Here is a 20,387-nt window from a genome sequence, read left to right on the forward strand (position 1 = left end):
TGAAGTCAAGATTTCTGAGGTGATATAGTGACTGGTGATGACACATATTAAAGTATAAAATAAAAGAGAACTGGGCTACACTAAGGAGTGTTCTAATAAAAGTAATTCAGCTAAAATTCTGTTATCACTTAAGTAATTACTATCATTGTGACAATTTTCTGTTTACAGATAACTCCATATAGAGTATACTAAAATAGTGAAACCAAAAATTCAAACAGAAACCATGAAATACTATACTCTTGTGTATATTAATTTAAATTTATTAAACTTAGCATATGTGCTCCAGAGTCAAATTGCCTGGGTTCAAATTCCAGCTCAGCCATTTACTAGCTGAGTGCTTCCACTTCCACACTGGCAAAATGGGGATGTTATTAGTACCTACCTCATAGGATTGCTGGGGAATGATATAGTCACCACATGTAAAGGGCTAAGAATGGCGCCTGGCACACAGTGAACACTATATAAATATTAGCTAGTATTATTGGAGTTTGAGACTTTGCTAGTATCATGGTAAATTTCTACCAAAAACTAAAGAGACTAAAGTAATGAACTGATTTTCAGATAAGGCATTTTGCTTGAAGCAAACATTTCTTATTAACTAGTCTGGTTTATAATAATAAGCTATGTTCGTTACACTAAAACATTTTAAGTTGGCAGAACAGCCTTTTTAAATCTAAAAGGAAGATAAATATTTAGCTTAATAAACTATAAAGAAATATAACCTGCAATGACTGGTGGTGAAACTTGAGTTGTCTGTCCTGTAACTGCTTTACTATTAATTGGTTTTGCAAAGATCAGCTTCGTGATTACTGGACCAGAGGTTGGCGTTCGAGGCTTCTTAGCAATCTGAAACATATAAATAACTATGAAGACCATCTGTTTCTATAAAATGCCTATTAAATCAAAATTATACCAAAGATTCATACAAAGTAGTACATGTAAAACCAACTCACACTTAACAGACTATATCTATGTATTAATATTAATGTTAAGAACATTTAAAATGCAGACATTCATCAAAATATTAATATGATCATATCCTTAATCCCATATATAATAATACCTTTGCATTTTAATACAATTCCTTATTTTCATGTCTTGGATATATGCATATGATGAAAACAAAATTAATAATGCTTAATGAAAAAATAAAACTATGGCACAGTAATATTCTTGTTCAAAATAACAAATTACTCAATAATAAAAAGAGTAAGTAAAGAAAGTATAGTGCGAATGACGAAGCCACCTATATATGCAATTACATTGGCCTTTGGATGCAAAATATAAATACATACACATTAAAGGTAGGCTTATGACTAGATTTTCAACTTTAGATCTAAATATGAGGAGTAGATTAAGGGAGAACTGAGTAAGGTAAAGCCCTAGGGTACAAAACAGAAAAATTTGGTAGAACAAAAACTATTTTAAGGGCAATAGCTGTGAAATATTATTTACTAAACTATTAGGTACTATACTTTTCTTGTTTTAAAGATGCGGTCCCGGGCCAGGTGCAGTGGCTCACGCCTGTAATTCCAGCCCTTTGGGAGGCTGAGGCAGGAGGATCACTTGAGGTCAGGAGTTCAAGCCCAGCCGGGCCAAAATGGTGAAACCCTGTCTCTGCAAAAATACAAAAATTACCAGGGTGTGGTGGCTCACGCCTATAATCTTAGTTACTCGGGAGGCTGAGGCAGGAGAATTGCTTGAACCCAGGAGCAGAGGTTGCAGGGAGTCGAGATTGCACCACTGCACTCCAGCCTGGATGACAGAGTGAGTGAGACTCTGTCTCAAAAAAAAAAAAACAAAAAAAAAATGGGGTCTCATCTTGTCACCCAGGCTGGAGTGCAGTGGTGCAATCATAGTTCACTGCAGCCTGAAACTCCTGGGCTACAGCAACTGTTTACTATATTTTAAATTCCTTGAAGAGGGAATCTATATTTAATTCATCTCCAACTTGAAGTTATATATTGGCACACTGTTGACCTGAATTATAATTCTCCGCAAGTCAAGGAGTGTAGAATTATCAAATTTTTATATTGCAATTATCACCATATACAAAGACACAGCTTCTTCTGAAAGTTAAAAGAAGAAATTTACCTAGGATAAAAATCAAAGAATTTTAGAGTGTGAAGAACATTAAATATTAATTATATCTTTTGGCAATGAAAATTGAGACCATAAAAGTACTATTTATTATAGGAAATAGTGACTCAAATGAAAATATATGACCAACGTGAATAACTGAAATACACCGGAGGCTCTAATAGATCACAGAACTAGGCAAATACTAGCTCTTTGTGCTCAAATTATAAATTAAACTAAATAACACAACATACTCACAATATATTACTTTTTTATACTCAGAACACATTACTGACAAAACCAACTGTACATACAATACAAATTACTTAAAAAAGATACCCATTATTGTATTTAAAAACAGCCAACTTGCAAAACTATAACATACTCAAATAAATCCATAATTATACTCTAGAAAGCTAATGAAATTTAGAGAAATACAAATTTCCCAAGTATGTTTACAGACCTAAAACCCTAAAGTCAGTCAAAATTGTATCTATTGTATCTATAATATTAAGGATCTCTAGAGGTAGAAGTATTGCTATTCTTAGAAAGCCATATTAACAATAAATAACCTTCGCTAAAACAATTATGGGCTTAAAGTATTTCCCCATTTTAAACTGATTTTTCACAATCATGAATATATGAATACTTATCAGTGAGGAAAAAAATATAAACAGTACAACCAAAAGCACATTAATTATTCAAATAAACAATCTCATCTTGCCCTTGTGGTTATGTTTCTTTAGTGGTGCTGAAAATAATAACTTTTGGTTTCATTAAAAGAACTATGAATTTTTTGCACTATGAATTCTAAAGTATCCTGGAACAAAATTATTAAGTAAAACAAAGCATCAAAGATCACTTTAACAAGTTTATAAAATCAGCAGCTTAAGACAAAAATGAAAAAAAATCTTACAAATAAGGTAGTAAAATATGTCATCAAGTAATACATATAAGTAATTTTTGGCACTGTGTTGGATAGATTCAGGAACTAGTAAGGAGTTCTGTTGTCCCAGACTGCTAGTTATTTACTACTCTTATAAACTATGCACAGGAAACATGGGAAAGTGTTTATATATCTGTTATTACATATAATTATACCTCTGTTACTGCCCCTGGCTTCAAAGGTCACGTCTTTTCTTCATTTTTCAAGATGGCCTCCATCTTCCACCCTTGCCTGCTAACTATACCCTAACAGTCTTAATACTCTGATTAAACTTAAGACAACACTGACAACTACCTAGGGGGAAAAAAAACCAGAAAATGATATAATCTTTGTAATACTAAACCAAATATTCTGGTGTTGAAAAAGGAAAAATATAGATGCATAGTTTTTAATTTGTCTTTTGTGCTTCAGAGCTTTTTAGGTTACTTCTGAGTTGGAAAGACTTAAGACGCCTAAAAATAACGGACCGTACAAGTAAAAAAATATTCTAAATGTAATTCTTTTGTTTTTACTGTGTTTTTTAAAATAGAATTCTTTTTTATTAAATAGAGTCAGGCTTTAGAAAACTAACAGTAGCCTGGGTGCAGTGGCTGATGCTTGTAATCCCAGCACTTTTGAGAGGCCAAGGCAGGTGGATTGCTTGCATCCAGGAGTTTGAGACCAGCGTGGGCAACATGGCGAAGCCCCATCGCTACAAAAAAAAAATACAAAAATTGGCCAGGTATGGTGGCTTGCATCTGTAGTCCCAGCTACTTGGGAGGCTGAGATGGGAGAATCATTTGAGCCTGGGAGGTCAAGGGTGCAGTGAGTCAAGATTACACGCTGCACTCCAGACTGGGTGACAGCAAGACCTTTCTCAAAAACAAAACAGAAGAGAAAAGTTACAATAAAACAAGTTATAAGAATTAGACCCCAGTCTTCGCTTTTATCATCATTACTTAGGGAATTAGAGAAATAATAGAGACAAGCAACACTGGTCAGTGAAATGGCACATATGCCTTGCTCTCATAAATTTAAAAAAAAAAATGCCATTCTAATTTATGTTCTTTTCCTTTTTTTTTTTTTATTTTTGAGACAGGGTCTTCCCGTAGCCCAGGCTGAGGTGCAGTGGTGCGACCACAGCTCACAGCAGCCTAGACCTCCCTGGCTCAAGCGATCCTCTCACCTCAGCCTCCTGAGTACCTGGGAACACAGGTGTGCACCACCATGCCGGGCTAATTTTTTGTATTTTTGGTAGAAACAGGGTTTCACTATGTTGCCCAGACTGGTCTCAAACTCCTGGCCTCACAGAATCTGCCCACCTTGGCCTCCCAAAGTGTTGGGCTTACAGGTGTGAGCCACCACACCTGGTATCAGTTTCTTTTGAACATAATTATGATCCATATTGCCAAAGCCAAATAAACTTTGGTAAACTAATCAACACCAGCTTCAAAACTGAGGACAAGATGCTTGATAGGATATCTCATCCAAGAGATTCTTAGCAAAAATAAGAAGTAAAAGGAAGTCATAGATAAGTGAGAATAATGAACAAGAAAGAGCACTAAACATTTAATAGTAGCAAAGGGGACACAGGCAAGTTATAAGATTTAAGAAATTCTACAAAGTTCTTAAATGCAAAGCCCATGAAAAGTGGTTTCTAATTCTACTGTCAACACAGTAACCAAAACATTACTTCTAGTATCAGCTGAGTGTAGTTTCCCAAAACCTTCCTACTTCCTTCTTATACATTTCCTTTATTTCTATGCATTCTCCTCTTTTCTCAAAGATAGCTCTTTCAAAGAGAGGATACATTTTTGTTTCCTGGTCATAACTAGATCATTGTATTTCTTTTTTCTTTTTCTTTTTTTTTTTTTTTTTTTTTTTTGAGATGGAGTTTCACTCTTGTCGCCCAGGCTGGAGTGCAATGGCGCGATCTCGGCTCACTGCAACCTCTGCCTCCCGAGTTCAACCAATTCTCCTGTCTCAGCCTCCCGAGTAGCTGGGATTATAAGCACTCGCCACCAGACCCGGCTAATTTTTTGTATTTTTAGTAGAGATGGGGTTTCACCATGTTGGGCAGGCTAGTCTCAAACTCCTGACCTCAGGGAATCCGCCCACCTCAGCCTGCCAAAGTGCTGGGATTACAGGCTTAAGCCATCATGCCCAGCCGATCACCGCATTTCTAAGAGCAGTGGTGGCCTAAGAAAGCCTATCTGGGCTTGATAAACTGGAAATCACTTAATAGATATTCCAGTAACCTTCTTTCTTAGGGTCCTGTTCATACTAATAATAGGTACCATTATGAAACATCCTCAATATTTTGAGAATTATACTACACATTTCATCATGATCAAAAAGTATTCTTAAGAAAAAGTCAAAAACTCAGAGAAGATAAGTAACCTACAAAAGTTTTCCATAACTGGTAGGATAACGTAGAGGCAACTCAAACCCAGCTGGTACAACTCTAAAGCCTATATGTTATCTTCCATCACATGTCACTGTCTTTTCCATAGTACAAACATAAATAATGGCAATGAATAGTAAACTCCAAATAAAAGGCACACGTTGGCTAACATGCACTATTACTGGCTCTGAGGGTTTCTCAGAGCAACAAAGTTCTGTGAACCTAGCCTTTGGCCATCTGTTAACTGGAAAAAAACAAACAAACAAAAAACAATGTTGTCTAAATGATTTTTTGATAGCCCAGCAGCAAGTCTGGCATCTTTATACCAGCAAAACATCCTTGTAATCAAACTACCACTAAGAATAAAATGCATTTTAAGATTAGTAAAAGGCTATAAAATACTAATTTGGAATTTAACCAAAATTAAGTTTGCTTTCTAAGTTATCTGGTAAAAATTTTCATAAGCATTAGACATATCAAACTTAAAAAACACACACACAATTACGTAAAACAACATTCAAAAGAATTCAGTAACAACTATGTATTTAGTAACCCTACAAACACAACTATGAACCAGTTAAATTTTTTTAACATGCATTTTAATTAGTAAGCCCCCTTTTTTCTTTTACCTGTACTGTTTTTAACTGTTGGGTCTGTAACACAGAGGGCTGAGTTGTAGTATTAATCAGTTGACTTCCTGGGGTCAATGCTGAGACACCAATGACAGGTTTCACCTCTGGCCTCCCTCCAATGGTAACTACTTTAATTTGCTGCGGTGGTAACTTAGCATCTCCTGACTGGGCCTGAGTTGTAACTTTCTGAGCCTGGGGTAGTTGGCTATGGGGTAGTGCTAAAACAATTGGTGAACCAGACTTGCCCAAAGTTGTTAAAATTAACTTCTGTCCATCTGGTTTAAGGGTCTGATTGCCAAGTTTAAGATCAGATGTCTGTGATACTTTGTTTAAAATAATCTGATTGGCTGATATAGTCACAGGAGTCTGAGCACCAAGTTTTTGAAGGCCACTTGGAAAAGCTGGTTTCACTGTGGTATTAGAATCTGCTTTAGTAATTGTGGTATTCACTGCAACTTGGTTAGTGTGGTTACTGTACACTGTGATTGGTTCCGTGGAAATGGGCGTGGCTGCAGAGTCACCAGTAGAATTTATGTTGACAATTTCTTCCAGTTCTGTCTCCATGGGAATTGGGGATGAAACAATAACAGCCTCAATACTATCATCATCCACTAAAGTTATACCAGTGTCCATTATTTCCTCTGGAAGCAAACTATTCACCTCGGCTGGCACCACCTCCATGATCGTTCTCCCGCTAGAAAGTTGATCAGGCACTGTAATAAAAGTTGAAAAATGAACAAGTTACTAGGTTTCAAAAGATGTAAGAAAAAAAATCCAAGAAAAATGCAACTGGCAAAATGACAATTTTTAAATTGATATATAATTGAATGAAGAACATTCCTGATGCTTATCTGGGCTAAATCATGTTAACAGATCTTCAACCTGCAAGAATCTGTAATCTAAGTCATATAGAACACAAAACTAGGAGCAAACATTCTTACTCTCCTTGTCTCAATCCACAAGTATCTCGCACTCAGGCAACACTAAGTCACATAATCACATGAAACTCCTTTCTAATGCCCTCTAATAAAACTTGTAATCTTTGACGTATCTGATCTTATTTCTTCCCAGTTTTTTTTCCTCTCATTGACAGACTTGAAAACTGCTGATTCACACAAGGAAATAAAGATTTAAATATTAACATATTGTAAAATATATTCAAATCTCCAATGAGCTAGGTCCTAATATGAGTGTACTATCCCATTTTAAAAATCCATTAAATACCAAAATTAATGTTAAAGGAGTTTCTAGAGTAATCCATCTCAGCAATTGCAGATCAAATAGCATTTGTGGTCCAACTTTGATCAACTAGCTTCATACCAAGGAAACTTTTATTTGGAAAGAAGATTCTCAAACCCTCCTCAGCCATTTATTTATTTATTTATTTATTGAGACGGAGTCTCACTCTGTTGGCAAGGCTGAAGTACAGTGGCACAATCTCGGCTCACTGCAACCTCCGCCTCCTGGGTTCAAGCGATTCTCCTGCCTCAGCCTCCTGAGTAGCTGGAATTACAGGTGCCTGCCACCATGCCAGGCTAATTTTTGTATTTTTAGTAGAAACAGGGTTTTGTCATGTTGGCCAGACTGGTCTTGAACTCCTGACCTCGGGTGATCCACCTGCCTCAGCTTCCCAAAGTGCCGGGATTACAGGCATGAGCCACCATGCCTGGCCATCCTCAGCCATTTAAAGTGTCAAAAAGAACCATTTCAGTCCCCATGAAGAAAAAAAAGTAATAGTCATAAAGCAGATTATGAAAAACCTCGAGCTGTGGTACTTTTAGCCAAAGGTCTGCAGAACTTCCAATAAAGGAATCAATTCTATTATCTTCATGTATAAAAGACAGTAAATCATGTTTAAATTGCAGTGAGTTATTCGCCCAGAGAACATCAGATCCATAGGAACCTAATCAGCAACTTTCTTCTCTTCCTTTTTTTTTTTTTTGAGATGGAGTCTTGCTCTTGTTACCCAGACCGGAGTGCAATGGTGCAATCTTGGCTCACTGCAACCTCCACCTCCCAGGTTCAAGCGATTCTCCTGCCTCACCCTCCCAAGTAGCTAGGATTACAGGCATGCGCCACCACGCCCAGCTAATTTTTTGTATTTTTAGTAGAGACCGAGTTTCTCCATGTTGGTAAGGCTGGTCTCAAACTCCCGACCTCAGGTGATCTGCCCACGTTGGCCTCCCAAAGTGCTGGGATTATAGGCGTGAGCCACCATGCTCGGCCCCCTTTTTTTAAATATAAAAATACACCACCCGGCTGGGCGTAATGGCTCACGCCTGTAATCCCAGCACTTTGGGAGGCCAAGGTGGGTGGATCACGAGGTCAAGAGATAGAGACCATCCTGGCCAACATGGTGAAACCCCGTCTCAACTAAAAATACAAAAATTAGCTGGGCATGGTGGCGTACACCTACAGTACCAGCTACTCAGGAGGCTGAGGCAGGAGAATCGCTTGAACCCGGGAGGCTGAGGTTACAGTGAGCCGAGATCGTGCCACTGCACTCCAGCCTGGCGACAGAGCAAGACTCCATCTCAAAAAAAAAAAAAAGATACACCACACATATAAAATTAACACAAAAGTAGCAAATTATGACTATTAGCACTGGCAAATACTACTACTGCCAAAATAAACCATCATTATTGAGTGCTTACTATACAACAGTGATGACATAATTTAATTTATCCTCACAACAACTCAGAGATGGGAATCATCATTATCTCTGTTTTATAGATGAGGTCATTTAGAAAGGTTAATTTGCCTAAGGTCACATAGCTAGTGAATGGCAGAGCCAGGACTCCAGCTCAGGTTTTTAAGATGCCACAGTTAATAATCTTGGCTGGGCACAGTGGCTTTTGCCTGTAATCCCAGCACTTTGGGAGGCCGAGGTGGGCAGATCACCTGAGGTCAGGTGTTCGAGACCAGTCTGGCCAACATGGCAAAACTCCATCTCTACTAAAAATACAAAAATTAGCCGCGGCGGTGGCAGGCGCTTGTAATTCCAGCTACTCAGGCGGCTGAAGCACAATAATCGCTTGAAGCCGGGAGGCGGAGGGTGCAGTGAGCCGAGATTGTGCCACTGCACTCCAGCCTGGGCAACAGAGTGAGACTCTGTCTCAAAAAAAATTTTTTTAAAGATGCCACAGTTAATAATCTTAATCCCAAAATTATATTCCCTTAAATTTTACCATTGGTGTTTTAAAACAGGGAAAAAATAAGTCTACTTTTCCAAAAAGACAAACAAACAAACAAAAAACCGACATACATGTGCAGAACATGTAGGTTTGTTACACAGGTGTATGTGTGCCATGGTGGTTTGCTACACCTGTTGACCCATCCTCTAAGTTCCCTCCCCTCGACCTCCACCCCCCAACAGACCACAGTGTGTGTTGTTCCCCTTTCTGTGCCCATGTGTTCTCATTGTTCAACTTCCACTTAGGAGTGAGAACATGCAGTGTTTGGTTTTCTGTTTCTGTGTGAGTTTGCTGAGGATAATGGCTTCCAGCTTCATCCATGTCCCTGCAAAGGACATGATTGCATTCCTTTTTATGGCTGCATAGTATTCCATGGTGTATATGTGCCACATTTTATTTATCCAGTCTATCACTGATGGACATCTGGGTTGGTTCCAAGTCTTTGCTATTGTGAATAGTGCTGCAATAAACATACGTGTGAACGTGTCTTTAGAGCAGAATGATTTATATTCCTTTGGGTACATACCCAGTAATGGGACTGCTGGGTCAAATGGTATTTCTGGTTCTAGATCCTTGAGGAATCACCACACTGTCTTCCACAATGGTTGAACTAATTTACATTCTCACAAACAGTTAAAAGTGTTCCTATTTCTCCACAGCCTCGCCAGCATCTATTGTTTCCTGACTTTTTAATAATTGCCATTCTGACTGGCATGAGATGGTATCTCATTGTGGTTTTGATTTGCATTTCTCTGATGATCAATGAAACGATGTCGAGCTTTTTTTCATGTTTTTTGGCCACATTTGTCTTCTTTTGAAAAGTGGGTCTGTTCTATCACTAAAGATTAGTTTTGTGTTTTTGCTCATCCCAGAAATTCATATACATTGAATAATATATGTACTTACGACATAAAGCAATCATATAGTATGAGTTTTTTCTCTCAGCATGCGTTTGAGATTTATCTGCATTGTTTTACTTATTAGTAGTTCCACTCCTTTTTACTGCTGAGTAATATTCCATTGTATAAATCAACGACAATTTGTATATGCATTCATCTGTTAATGGACATTTGGACTGTTTCCAGTTTGGAACTATGATGAATAATTCTACTATAAACTGCTATAAATATTTAGGTTCAAGTTTTTTCTGAAAATATATTTTTCATTTCTTTTGAGTAAATATCTAAAAGGAGATCTTGCAATTCCTTCTAGGTGAATCACATGGTAAGTTTATTTTTAATTTTGCATGAAACTGCTAAACTATTTCCCAACTTAACTGTAGCGTTTTATACACCCACCAGCAATGTATGAGAGTTCCAGCTGCTCCACAGCCTCACCAGCAATTGGTATTGTCAGTCTTCTGTTGGTCTTTTTAACTCCAGCCATTCTAGTGTATGTGAAGTGATATCTCATTGTGTTTTTAATTTGCAATTCCCAGATGATTAATGACTCTAGCCTCTGTTCATGTGCATATTGTCTATCTGTATATCTTCCTTTGACAAGTTCCTGTTAAAGTCTCTGTCATTTTTTTTTTTTTCTTTTAAAAATACCTGGTTTGGCCAGGTATGGTGGCTCATGCCTGTAATCCTAGCACTTTGGGAGGCCAAAGCGGGCGGACCATGAGGTCAGGAGATCGAGATCATCCTGGCTAACATGGTGAAACCCTGTCTCAACTAAAAATACAAAAAATTAGCCGGGCGAGGTGGCGGGTGCCTGTAGTCCTGGCTACTCTGGAGGCTGAGGCAGGAGAATGGCGTGAACCCGGGAGGCGGAGCTTGCAGTGAGCCGAGATCGCATCACTGCACTCCAGCCTGGGAGACAGAGCGAGACTCTGTCTCAAGGGAAAAAAAAAAAAACGGGTTTACAGTCTTACTTAATTGGATGAATTCGTTACATGTACTGCGAAGTTACCCGTCACTTATAACATCTTAAAGGACTCACTAGGGTTTTGGGACCCCAAACTACTAGCACTTCTTTATGTGACTCTTCCTGATCAAAGAATTCCCTCTGGCACTTATGGGCATTCACGGCACAAGCATGTAAAAATATCAACATCAAATATACATCGGCAATGATAATCACAACAACACACAACAAAGGGCTCCACTCACAATGTCACACTAGCTTTCTTCCCCAAATCCCAAGAGTTGAATCTGGATACTCCATCCCCACCGAATGATGATTTAGTTCCTATATCCAACAGAACCATAAAAGTTTGACTCCTTCCTCTCCCTGAAGTTCTTCCAGCATATTTAGACATATGGGTATGGCCTTTGGTCCCCCTAAGGACACACAGACATCAGCCCAACCCCTTTTAATCTTTCTCTTTAAAGCACCTGAAATTAAAGAGTAGGAGGAGGGAGAGGTCAGGCCACAGAGCAAGACTGTGGCTCTACAGCAATAAGCAAAGCTTGCATTTACTTTCATTTTCAAGCATTAACCCTTGCAGCTAAACCAAACTTCTAAGGTTTTGAATCCACCTAAAGCTCTATATCCCTATTGTGGACACCATATGTTCCGCTTTGAGGGCTCCTTAACTCAGCAGCTATAGCCACACTGCCTTTCAGCAGAGCAGGGGCCATGAAGTTGAGTGTACAACAACCAAAGCACCATTCAGGTGGTATGTTTCAATCCTGCCTCTCAACTAAGCCTCTAAATTATTCATTAACAGGTAGAACAGTGGAGGACTTTCACTCTCCCTATCCCCACTGCCCTTGCCCACCACCTGGGTAAGACCATTCACTAACAGATGCCAGAGAGAATTTTTATATCTCCTAACCTAGCTCAAGAGGCTCTCATCCTTCCTCTTTCAGAATGCCATGCCTGTCAGTACCCCATCCTCATGGCCAAAACTATCAAGAACTGTGAGAGGTCTGAGACTTCCTACTCTCTTCGAAAGCTAATAAAGTAGCCTAGTACTCTTCCATGGATACCGGCAGAAGACACAGTAGTCCTGTGTCAGAGACAAAAGGACTTTTGACCCACAGTACAGCAAGGAACATGAGCATCATGTGTGTATCAGTTCCCCCATATCCTCCAAGTCCCGCAGGGAAGACACAGGGGGGTCCAGGTAGATGCCGCACATGCAGTAGGTTTGCATCGTAGCTGAGGAACCCTGAGCTTAGGGAACCCAAATCTTTTTTTGTTGTTGTTGTTTTGAGACAGAGTCTCTCTCGGTTGCCCATGCTGGAATGCAGTGGCGCGATCTCCGCTCACTGCAAGCTCCGCCTCCCAGGTTCATGCCATTCTCCTGCCTCAGCCTCCTGAGTAGCTGGGACTACCGGCGCCCGCCACCACGCCCGGCTAATTTTTTGTATTTTTAGTAGAGGCAGGGTTTCACTATGTTAGCCAGGATGGTCTCGATCTCCTGACCTCGTGATCCGCCCGCCTCAGCCTCCCAAAGTGCTGGGATTACAGACGTGAGCCACCACGCCCAGCCAGGGAACCCAAAGCAAACCTGCTCTTTGCCCAGAGGCAGATATTATCTTTATTATACTGGACAATAAGCAAATCTGCCCTTTGCTACAGAGGGAGATGCTGTATCATCCTAGGCTGTTTGCTATACAGATATCATTGAAAAGATCATTTAAAACAAAAGGGCTGTCACTGCCTCACTGGTAAGAGGTACAGAAATGCAAGGACCCATGGAAGAGCCAGGTGCAATGGCGTGCACCTGTAGTCCCAGCTATTCAGGAGGATGAAATGGGAGGATCGCTTGATGCCAGAAGTTCAAGGCTGCAGTGCACCACTGTACTGCAGCCTGGGCAACACAGTGAGAGCCTGTCTCTTAAGGGAAAAAAAAAAAAAACCCATGGAGAATTGTCTCCCAAATAACTGTATCTTATTTATGTTAGCAATGTTGTGCACTTTAAGTATATAGGTCTTATACGTATTTTGTTAAATTTATCCTTAAGTATTTCATGGTTTTTTGATGCTGTTATAAATGGCGCTTTTTTCCGTTTTCCAATTGTTTACGAGTATGTACAAATAAAATTGATTTTTGTATACTGTCCATGTATCCTACAACCCAGCTAAACTCACTTGTTAATTCTGATAGTTTTTCAGTATAGATTCCTTACGAATTTCTACAAATACAGTCCATGTTGTCTGTAACATCTTTATTTCCTCCTTTCCAATCTGCATGTTTTATATTTCTTTTCCCTTACTACACCTTGCTGGGACCTCCAGTAAAATGTTGACTGAAAGTGGTGACAGCAGACATCCTTGCCCTGTTCCTAATTTTATCTGTTAGTTATAGGTTTCCATAGATTTTCTTTACCAGGTTGAGAAAGTTTACTTCTTTCCCAATTTGATGAGGTTTTTTAAAAAATCATAAAAGGATGTTTAATTCTATCATATGCTTTTTCTGTAACTAGTGAATCGTATGGCTTTTCTTTTTTTAGTCTGTGAATTATATTAATTTTTGATTACATTAATTTAGCATTCCTGATATAAACCCCACTTGATCACATCTTATAATTTATATATATATTGCTAAATTACATTGTGCTAATATTTTGTTAAACATTTTTGTTATGTTCATGAGGGATATTGATCTGTAGTTTTCTTTTCATTTTATAGTGTCTGCCTGGAGACAATGCTAGCTAATAAAATGAATTGGAGTGTGTTCTTATTTTTCAGGGAAAAGTTTGCACAGAATTGTCTCTATTTCCTCCTTAAATATTTGCTAAAATTCACCAGTAAAGCCATCTAGATATAAAGCTTCCTTGTGGGAAGGTTTTTAAATATAAATTCACTTTCTTTAGCAGATGCAGGGCTATTCAGATATCTTTCTTCCCAAGTAACCTGGGATATTTGATAGTTTGTGTCTTTGAAGGAATTTGTCTATTTCCTCTAAGCTGCCAAATGTATTAGCATAAAATTACATGTAATATTCTTTTAATATCTGCAGGATCTGTAGAAATGTCCTCTCTTCATTCCTCATAGTGGTAAATTGTCTTCTCTCCTTTCATTCTTGATTAGCTAGAGATTTATCCATTTTATTGACCTTTACAAAGAACCATTTTTGGACCAGGCATGGTGGCTCACACCTGTAATCTCAGAACTTCGAGAGGTTAAGATGGCTCACTTGTGGCCACAGGTTTGAGACCAGTCTGGACAACATATCAAGACCCCACCTCAACAAAATAAAGATAAAAATTAGCTGGGTGTGGTAGGGCCTCCTTGTAGTCCTAGCTCACACTCCCTTGACTTGGAGGCTGCAGCAAGCAAACCACGACACAGTGGCATGAACATGGCTCACTGAAGCGTCAAATTCCCAGGCTCAAGCAATCCTCCTGCCCCAGCCCTGCAAGTAGCTGGGACCACAGGCATGCACCACAATGCCTGGCTTTTGTTTTGTAGAAATGAGGTTTCACCACGTTGCCTAGGCTGGTCTCAAACTCCTGAGCTCAAGTGATCTGCCCAGCTTGGCCTCTCAGCATGCACCACTGTGCCTGGCCCATTTTTTATTTAATTAACTATTATTTTTACCTCTTTCCTTCTGTTTGATTTATTCTTCTTTTCCCAGAATCTGGTTTTTTTTTTTTTTTTTTGAGATGGAGTTTCATTCTTGTTGCCCAGGCTGAAGTGCAACGGCGCAATCTCGGCCCACCACAACCTCCGCCACCCGGGTTCAAGCGAGTCTCCTGCCTCAGCCTCCCAAGTAGCTGGGATTATAGGCATGTGCCACCACGCCTGGCTAATTTTTTGTATTTTTAGTAGAGACAGGGTTTCTCCATGTTGGTCAAGCTGGTCTCAAACTCCACACCTCAGGTGATCCGCCTGCCTCGGCCTCCCAAAGTGCTGGGATTACAGGGGTGAGCCACTGCGCCTACCCACCTAGAATCTTAAGAAGGAAGCACAGGCCGGGCGCGGTGGCTCAAGCCTGTAATCCCAGCACTTTGGGAGGCCGAGACGGGCGGATCACGAGGTCAGGAGATCGAGACCATCCTGGCTAACACGGTGAAACCCCGTCTCTACTAAGAAATACAAAAAACTAGCCGGGCGAAGCGGCGGGCGCCTGTGGTCCCAGCTACTCGGGAGGCTGAGGCAGGAGAATGGCGTGAACCCGGGAGGCGGAGCTTGCAGTGAGCTGAGATCCGGCCACCGCACTCCAGCCTGGGCGACAGAGCCAGACTCAGTCTCAAAAAAAAAAAAAAGAAGGAAGCACAGATCAGTGTTCACCAAACTACTAAATCATGACAATGGTCTTTATGTATTGCTTCCCACCTAAGAATGGTTGTTTGTTTGTTTGTTTGTTTGTTTGTTTGTTTTTGAGACAGAGCCTTGCTCTGTCACCCAGGCTGGAGTGCAGTGGTGCGATCTTGGCTCACTGCAACCTCTGCGCCCCGGGTTCAAGTGACTCTCCTGCCTCAGCCTCCCAAGTAGCTGGGATTAGAGGCGCATGCCACCATGCTGGCTACTTTTGTATTTTTAGTAGAGATGGGGTTTCACCATGTTGGTCAGGCTGGTCTTGAACTTCTGATCTCAACTGATCCACCCGCCTCAGCCTCCCAAAGTGCTGGGATTACAGGCATGAGCCACTGCGCCCGGCCTGATATTTACATTTTTAAATGGTTGGGGTGAGGGAGAATATGTGACAGACTTACATGACTTACAAAGGCCTCAAATATTTGCTACCTGGACCTTTACAGAAAAAGTCTGTCAACTCCTCGTTTAAATGATTGATTGATTTTAAAACTTTCTTCTTTTTTATAGTAAGCCTTTAATATGAAAACTTTTCCCCAAAGCTGCTTTAGATGTATTCCATTAATTTCAATATGTTTTTATTTATTTTTTATTTTATTTTATTTTATTTTTTTTGAGATGGAGTCTCGCTGTGTCGCCCAGGCTAGAGTGCAGTGGCACGATCTCAGCTCACTGCAAGCTCTGCCTCCCGGGTTCACGCCATTCTCCTGCCTCAGCCTCCCAAGTAGCTGGGACTACAGGCGCCCGCCACCACACCCGGCTAATTTTTTGTATTTTTAGTAGAGACGGGGTTTCACCGTGTTAGCCAGGATGGTCTCGATCTCCTGACCTCGTGATCCGCCCGCCTTGGCCTCCCAAAGTGCTGGGATTACAGGCGTGAGCCACCACGCCCGGCCTCAATATGTTTTTATTATCATTCACTTCAAATGTTTTCTAATATTGCTTGTGATTTCATCTGACACATGGTTAATAAAGTGTGCCATTTAATTCCCAAGCACTTGGAGATTTTCTAGCTATGCTATTATTATTGATTACTAATTTAATTATAGTATTGTCAGAGAACATAATGCTCTGCAACATTCTCATTTGAAATTAGAGACTTATATTTTGACTCAGTATATTCTCTCTTGGTGAATGTTCCTTGTGCATTTGAAAAGAATTTTTACTTTTTTTTAGTTTTTTGGGGTTTTTTTTGAGACAGAGTCTCACTCTGTCACCCAGGCTGGAGTGCAGTGATGTAATCTGGGCTGACTGCAACCTCCATCTCCCTGGTTCACACAATTCCACTGCCTCAGCCTCCCGAGCAGCTGGGATTACAGGTGCATGGCACCACGCCCAGTTACTTTTTTTGTATTTTTAGTAGACAGGGTTTCGCCATGTTGGCCAGACTGGTCTTGAACTCCTGAACTCAGGCAATCCGCCCTCCTCAGCCTCCCGAAGTGCTGGGATTACAGGCGAGAGCCACCGCACCTGGCCAAGAACATTTTTTTCTTAATAGTTGCTGAGGGTAGTATTCCATTTATGTCAGTTAGCAAAAGCTGGTTTATAGTGTTATTCAGATCCTTGATATCCTTAATAAATTTTTAGGCTGTTAAAATTCCCAAATATGATGGTGGATTTGTCCATGTCTCCTCCTCTGCACATTTTTGCTTCATATATTTTGAAGTTCTGTTGTCGGAAGAACATAGATTTTTACCTGTCCTGTTAAAAGACACTGAAAATTACAGGAGTGGGACTCGCCCTTTGAACTAGGAGCAAAGTCCTAACTTCTAACAAGAAAAGGTCTGGGCCGGGTTCAGTGGCTCACAACTGTAATCCCAACACTCTGGGAGGCCGAGGCAAGAGGACTGCTTAAGTCCAGGAGTTGGAGACCAGCCTGGGCATAACATGGTAAGATCCTCTTCTCTACAAAAAAATAATTTTTAAAAATTAGCCGGGCATGGTGGAGCATGTCTAAAGTCCTAGCTACTCGAGAGGCTGAGACAGGAGGAAAGTGTAATCTCAGAAGGTCAGGAGTTCAAGACCAGCCTGGCCAACATAGTGAAACCACGTCTCCACTAAAACTACAAAAATCAGCTGGGCGTGGTGCTGCATGCCTGTAGTCCTGGCTACTCAGGAGGCTAAGGCAGGAGAATTGCTCGAACCCGGGAGGTGGAGGGTGCAGTGAGCAGAGATAGCGGCATTGCACTCCAACTCTGGCAACAGTGCGAGACTCTGTCTCAAAGAAAAGACAAGACAAGACAAGACAAGACAAGACAAGAAAGAGAATCTGAGTGTTTAGTTGACCTTTGAACAACAGGGTCCACTTACACACATTTTTTTTCCATAAATATATTAAATATTTTTTGGAAATTTGTGGCAATTTGAAAAAACTTGCTGATGAACCATGTCACCACTTAGAAATATCAAAAAGATTTAAGAAAAAGTTTGATATGTCATGAATGCATAAAACATATGTAAACATTGTGTTTTATAATTTACTACCATAAAATATATAAATTATAAAAAGTTAAAATGTATAAAAACTTACCCACACAAACACATTGTATCATTTGCAGTGGAGAGAAATGTAAACAAAGATGCACTATTAAATCAAAACCACAAAAAAGTAACTGTAGTACATACTATACTATTGTAACATTTTTGTAGCCACCTCCTGTTGCTACTGTGGTGAGCTCAAATGTTGCCACTAATTGTCAGTTTCCACAAGAGCAGTTCCTCCCTCCAGTAAATTGTGTATTGCAGTAAAAGGTGATCTCCCATATTTTTCATCGTGCTTAGTGCAATACTGTAAAACTTGAATAACACTAGGAGACCCATATGAAGTGCCACTAATGATGCTGGAAGTGCTCCCAAGAAGCAGAGAAAAGTATGACATTACAAGCAAAAATTTAACTGCTTGATATGTACTATAGATTGAGGTCTACAGCTGCAGTTGCCCAACATTTCAAGATAAATGAATCCAGTGTAAAGACCATTATAAAAAAGGAAATCTGTTAAGACATCACTGCAGTTGCACCAGCAGATACAAAAACCTTGCACTTTTAGCAAAATATTTTTTTGTCTAACATTGAAAATGCAGCCTTTGGCCAGGTGTGGCCAAAGTGCTGGGATTTGGCTCATGCCTATAATCCCAGCACTTTGGGAGGATGAGGCAGGCAGATCATTTGAGATCAGGAGTTTTAGACCAGCCTGGCCAATACGGTAAAACCCCATCTCTACCAAATAATACAAAAATTAGCTGTGTATGGTGGTACGTGCCTGTGGTCCCAGCTACTTGGGAGGCAGAGGTGGGAGAATAGCTTGAACCCGGGAGGTGGAGGCTCTAGTGAGCTGAGATTGCACCACTGCACTCCAGCCTAGGTGATAGAGTGAGACTGTCTCAAAAAAACAAAACAAAAAAAAAGGTCAAGAAAACAGGAGAAGCAGCTTCTGGTGACCAAGAATTCCCAGGTGCCATTAAGAAAATCATTGAGGAGAATGGATATATGCCCAAACAGGTTTTTTGTTTTGTTGTTTTTTGAGACAGGGTCTCATTCTGTCACCCAGACTGGAGTGCAGTGGCATAATCAGAGCTTACTGCAGCCTCGACCTCCTGGGCTCAAGTGATCCTCATACCTCAGCCTCCTGAGTAGCTGGGACCACAGGTGCATGCCACCACATCTGGCTAAATTTTTAAAATTTTTATAGAGATAGAGTCTCATTATGTTGCCCAGGCTGGTCTCGAACTCCTAGGCTCAAGTGATCCTCCTGCCTCAGCTCTCCAAAGTGCTAGGATTACAGGTATGAGCCACCATGCCCAGCCCAAACAGGTTTTCGATGCGGATGAAAGTGCCTTATTCTGGAAAAGAATGCCATAAAAGACATTTATTAGTAAGGAAGAGAAGGCAGCACCAGAATTTTTAAGGCAGGAAAGGATAGGCTAAGTCTATTGTTTTGTGCAAATGTAGTTGGGTTCATGATCAGAACTGCCCTTATCTATTAAGCTGCTAAACCCTGAGCCTTGAAGGGAAAGGATAAACACCAGTTGCCACTCTTTCAAATGTACAACAAGAAGGCCTGGACAATGAGAACTCTTTTTCTGGATTGGGTCCATCAGTGTTTTGTCCCTGAAGACAGAAGTACCTTGCCAGTAAGGAACTGCCTTTTAAAATTCCTTTGATATTGGACAATGCTCCCAGCCACTCAGAACACCATGTGTTCAACATCGAAGGCATCAACATGGTCTACTTGCCCCCAGATACAGCATCTTTAATTTGGCCTCTAAGGCCCTTTAAGGCTCATTATATATGGTACTCTATGGAATGAACATCAAGTCTATGGAAGAGAACCCAGCTGAGAGAACATTATGGAAATCAGAAAGGATTACACCACTGAAGATGCCGTCATTGTTATAGACAAAGCCATGAAAGCCATCAAGCCCAAGGCAATAAATTCTTTTTTTGTTTTGTTTTGTTTTTTTGTAGATGGAGTCTCACTTTGTCCCCCAGGGTGAAGTGCAGTGGCACAATCTGAATCTCGGCTCACTGCAACCTCTGCCTCCCAGGTTCAACTGATTCTCCTGCCTCAGCCTCCCAAATAGCTGGGATTAAAGGCACGCGCCACCACACCCAGCTAATTTTTGTATTTTTAGTAGAGACAGGGTTCTGCCATGTTGGCCAGGCTGGGCTCAAACTCCTAACCTCAGGTGATCCCCCCACCTTGGCCTCCCAAAGTGCTGGGATTACAGGCAAAGCCTCCAGGCCCGGCCCAAAAGCAATAAATTCTTACAGAGAAAACTGCGTCTAGACATTGTGCACGACTTCACAGGATTTACGACATAACCAATGAAGAAAATCATGAAATAAATTGTGGATATGACAAAAATGGTGAGAGGTGAAGGGTTTCAAGATATGCATCTTGGGTAAGGCACAGTGGCTCATGCCTGTAATCCCAACACTTCG

The 20,387-nt window shown here is 40.4% G+C and overlaps 1 protein-coding gene across 7 annotated transcripts in view; it reads right to left on the bottom strand.

Moving 5' to 3' along the window:
• LIN54 (lin-54 DREAM MuvB core complex component) overlaps positions 1-20,387 on the bottom strand; it is an 87,970-nt gene that overhangs the window by 55,712 nt on the left and 11,871 nt on the right. For 3 of the 7 annotated variants that reach the window (XM_009206820.4, XM_009206819.4, XM_003898683.4), the window contains exons 2-3: positions 6,038-6,753; positions 723-846 (exon numbers count right to left, since the gene is read on the bottom strand). In XM_009206820.4, coding sequence (XP_009205084.1) covers positions 723-846; positions 6,038-6,721 — 808 coding nt within the window. In that variant the 5' untranslated portion in view covers positions 6,722-6,753. The remainder of the gene's footprint in view (positions 1-722; positions 847-6,037; positions 6,754-20,387) is intronic. The other 4 variants (XM_009206824.4, XM_009206823.4, XM_009206821.4 and 1 more) reach the window with 2 other exon arrangements.

Source organism: Papio anubis, chromosome 3 (assembly GCF_008728515.1).
Source record: "Papio anubis isolate 15944 chromosome 3, Panubis1.0, whole genome shotgun sequence".
Classification (NCBI taxonomy): domain Eukaryota; kingdom Metazoa; phylum Chordata; class Mammalia; order Primates; family Cercopithecidae; genus Papio; species Papio anubis.